Source organism: Triticum aestivum, chromosome 2A (assembly GCF_018294505.1).
Source record: "Triticum aestivum cultivar Chinese Spring chromosome 2A, IWGSC CS RefSeq v2.1, whole genome shotgun sequence".
In the NCBI taxonomy this organism is placed as follows: domain Eukaryota; kingdom Viridiplantae; phylum Streptophyta; class Magnoliopsida; order Poales; family Poaceae; genus Triticum; species Triticum aestivum.
The window spans coordinates 512,317,269-512,320,073 of NC_057797.1; the positions used below are offsets into that span (position 1 = coordinate 512,317,269).

Sequence of the window (2,805 nt, forward strand, 5' to 3'; positions counted from 1 at the left end):
CGAACTAAATAAGATTTTTTTTTAATAATCTAAGACATTTTTTCGAATAAGATAGACCAGAACACAACATAAGAAATCACTATAAAGTAAATTTGACTTATTCTCTCTCAATTGAAGACTAGTATCCACTCTGTCTTGAATTACTTGTCTTAAATTTCTCTAAATACGGATAGTGTCTAGCAAAAGATCATAAATGAACTAGCAAGAGAGAAAAATAAAACGCGTCTGCTCTCAAACTTTGGTCAGAATAACAAGATATTTAATACTACCTCCGTTTCAAATTAGTTGACTCGGATTTTTCTAGATACCAATGTATCTAGACACGTTTTAGTGTTAGAGACATCCGTATTTAGACACGTTTTAGTGTTAGATACATTCGTATCTGGACAAATTTAAGACAACTAATTTGAGACCAAGATAATAGATGCCTCCAATACTAGTAAATATAAGATTGTTAATATAATTATACAATATCAATCTATATCGAGCTAAATTAAGGGAGCCAGTGTTGGCTTAAAATCGTCTCGTTTCTCAATCAACCTAAATAAAATGATCATATTCTGATTTTTTTTCTTAGTCAATCTGTAAGTCGAACCAAAATACGGAGTACAACGTCTGAACCTCGAACTTCTTGTTGCAGCCTGTCCAACCGAGCCGGGCAACAAAGCCGGGCGGGGTGACCCTTCCGGTGGATCGCAGCCGCGCCCATAAAAAGTGAAACCCACCAGAACTCCTTACCTTCTCTCTCCCCCTTCCCCATCCCCATCACGTCGCCCGGCCTCCCATCGCTGGGACCCCGAGCCCACGGGGCCCTCAACCCCCACCCGCACGCGCGCGCGCGCCTCCCCTCTGAGCCCTGACCCCCTCGCCGGAGCGGCCGAGCGCGCGCCCATGGACGAGTACCGGCCGCGCCGGTCGCCGGCTACCGAGCGGTTCGTCGGGTTGTTCTCGTCGCCGACGGAGTCGTCGTTCGTCGCCGGGGATGAGTTCCACGAGGACGACTTCATGTTCTCTTCTGCCCCAGTCGCCGCCTCGGACGCGCGGCCCGACGGGCCAGGGAGCCCGACCCGGGTTCCGCATAGCCACCTCGGTCTCCTCGCCGCGCTGCACGAGGGGGACAAAAGGCTCCTTGTTCGCCGCGCCGGGGGCGGGAGCGGGGCAGCGGCGTCGGCTGTCGCGGCCACCCCGGCCACGCTGCTCCGGCGCAAGGCCACCATCGCGGCTGCCACTTCGGCATCTGGTGGTTCGCTGTCGCCCACCCAGTCCCCTGCCTCCGCCGCGTGGGCTATCCCGGCGAACCCGAGGCCCAAGAACCGCGCACCGGCCCTGCAGTATCACCAGTCGGCTCCAGTTAAGGTTCCCGTCCGCCCGCCCCCGAAGCCGGCAATGGACAAGTGGGACGAACTGGACGACGATGACGAGCTCCGGCACGGGGAGGCCGCCATGCTGCCCCCGCACGAGATGGTCGCGCGCGCGTCTGCTGGTGGCGCCGGGCCGACCGCCCCCTTCTCGATGCTGGAGGGCGCCGGTCGCACGCTCAAGGGCCGAGATCTTCGACGGGTACGCGACGCTGTGCTCCGGCAAACAGGATGGCTCGACTGAATCGGGCGAGGTGATGTGGCTCTGGCCTTCTATTCAGATTAGAGTCATAGATTGGTTATATTAGGATATAATTCTTGTGGCGTTGTAGATCGGGAGGGAAGATGCGAAAGTAAGGTAACAGGTTGAGTTTTTTCGTGTGCAACTGCTTGCAATTTTGATCTCAGTGAATTGGAAGGATGTGTCTGTTATTACTGAAGTTTCAACAGTAATAAGAACTTGTGTCATGTATTCGTAAATTGGGAGTTTTCTGTAATTCAGGGGGAAGGGCAATTTTGTCAACGCTGTTGAGTTTATCTCGACAATTCTCAAGGTTTATTTTGTCCACTCCTATCCAAATGGTATTTCGGTTTTATTTCTTTATCTAGTGATATCACACAATTGCATTTTGTTGTGGTAAGGTTAATTTTTCATGTTTGTTTCTTGCCGTATGTGCATTCTCTAATCGTGATTGATATGCTGTTCAACCATGCCTGCCTACTTCCTAGAGAATTTCAGAAGTCATTGTGTCAACAGTATGATCCCACATACGAACTGCAAGCAATGTACCAAACTCATCAACCAATTATGCTTGTTGGAAAGCATTGCCGCATATGCCGTGGTAAGAACTTTGGTTGGTGCCTTGGTGGCTGTTGCCAGTGTTCTCCAGTCATAAGGTATTCTAGTGTATAAGTCTTATTAGGTGAGCTTTTCTTAGTACTCCCTCTGTTGCTAGTGTTCAACGGATGTATATAGACATATTTTAGAATGTAGATCCACTCATTTTGCTCCGTATGTAGTCCGCATTTGAATCTCCAAAAAGACTTATACTCCCTCAATAGTTGTCATCAAAATGGATGAAAAGGGATGTATCTAGAACTAAAATACGTCTAGATACATCTCCTTTAATCCATTTTGATGACAAGTATTTCCGGACGGAGGGAGTATTTAGAAACGGAGGGAGTACTTCTCTACACTTGAATTTATACATCTTATAAAAGATTTACTAGTTTAGATTGGTGGCACAATGACTGATTGCTACGCCCATTCTTTTCAAAACTAAACTGATTGCTATGTTTAGGTGTAGTATTTTAGTGGCAACCATCTGGTCTTATCCAGCAAAATAGATAAACAGCACCAACTTCTTTGAACCATTCGATGATGTTTTCTCTTTCTGTGTCGATACTCATGCTTTGCTGTGGCATACACTGCTGAAAACTCTAGCTT

At 48.0% G+C, this 2,805-nt stretch overlaps 1 protein-coding gene across 1 annotated transcript; it reads left to right on the forward strand.

The window, feature by feature from the left end:
* Positions 1-697: 697 nt before the first annotated feature.
* LOC123185467 (uncharacterized) lies at positions 698-1,962 on the forward strand. The gene has a single exon (XM_044597348.1). It carries the CDS (start codon positions 892-894, stop codon positions 1,600-1,602), a length of 711 nt encoding a protein of 236 aa, XP_044453283.1. The 5' UTR covers positions 698-891; the 3' UTR covers positions 1,603-1,962.
* The last annotated feature ends 843 nt before the right edge of the window (positions 1,963-2,805 follow it).

Coding starts and splice junctions, on each gene's coding strand:
- LOC123185467 (XM_044597348.1), top strand. CDS start 892: ATGGACGAGTACCGGCCGCGCCGGTCGCCGGCTACCGAGCGGTTCGTC.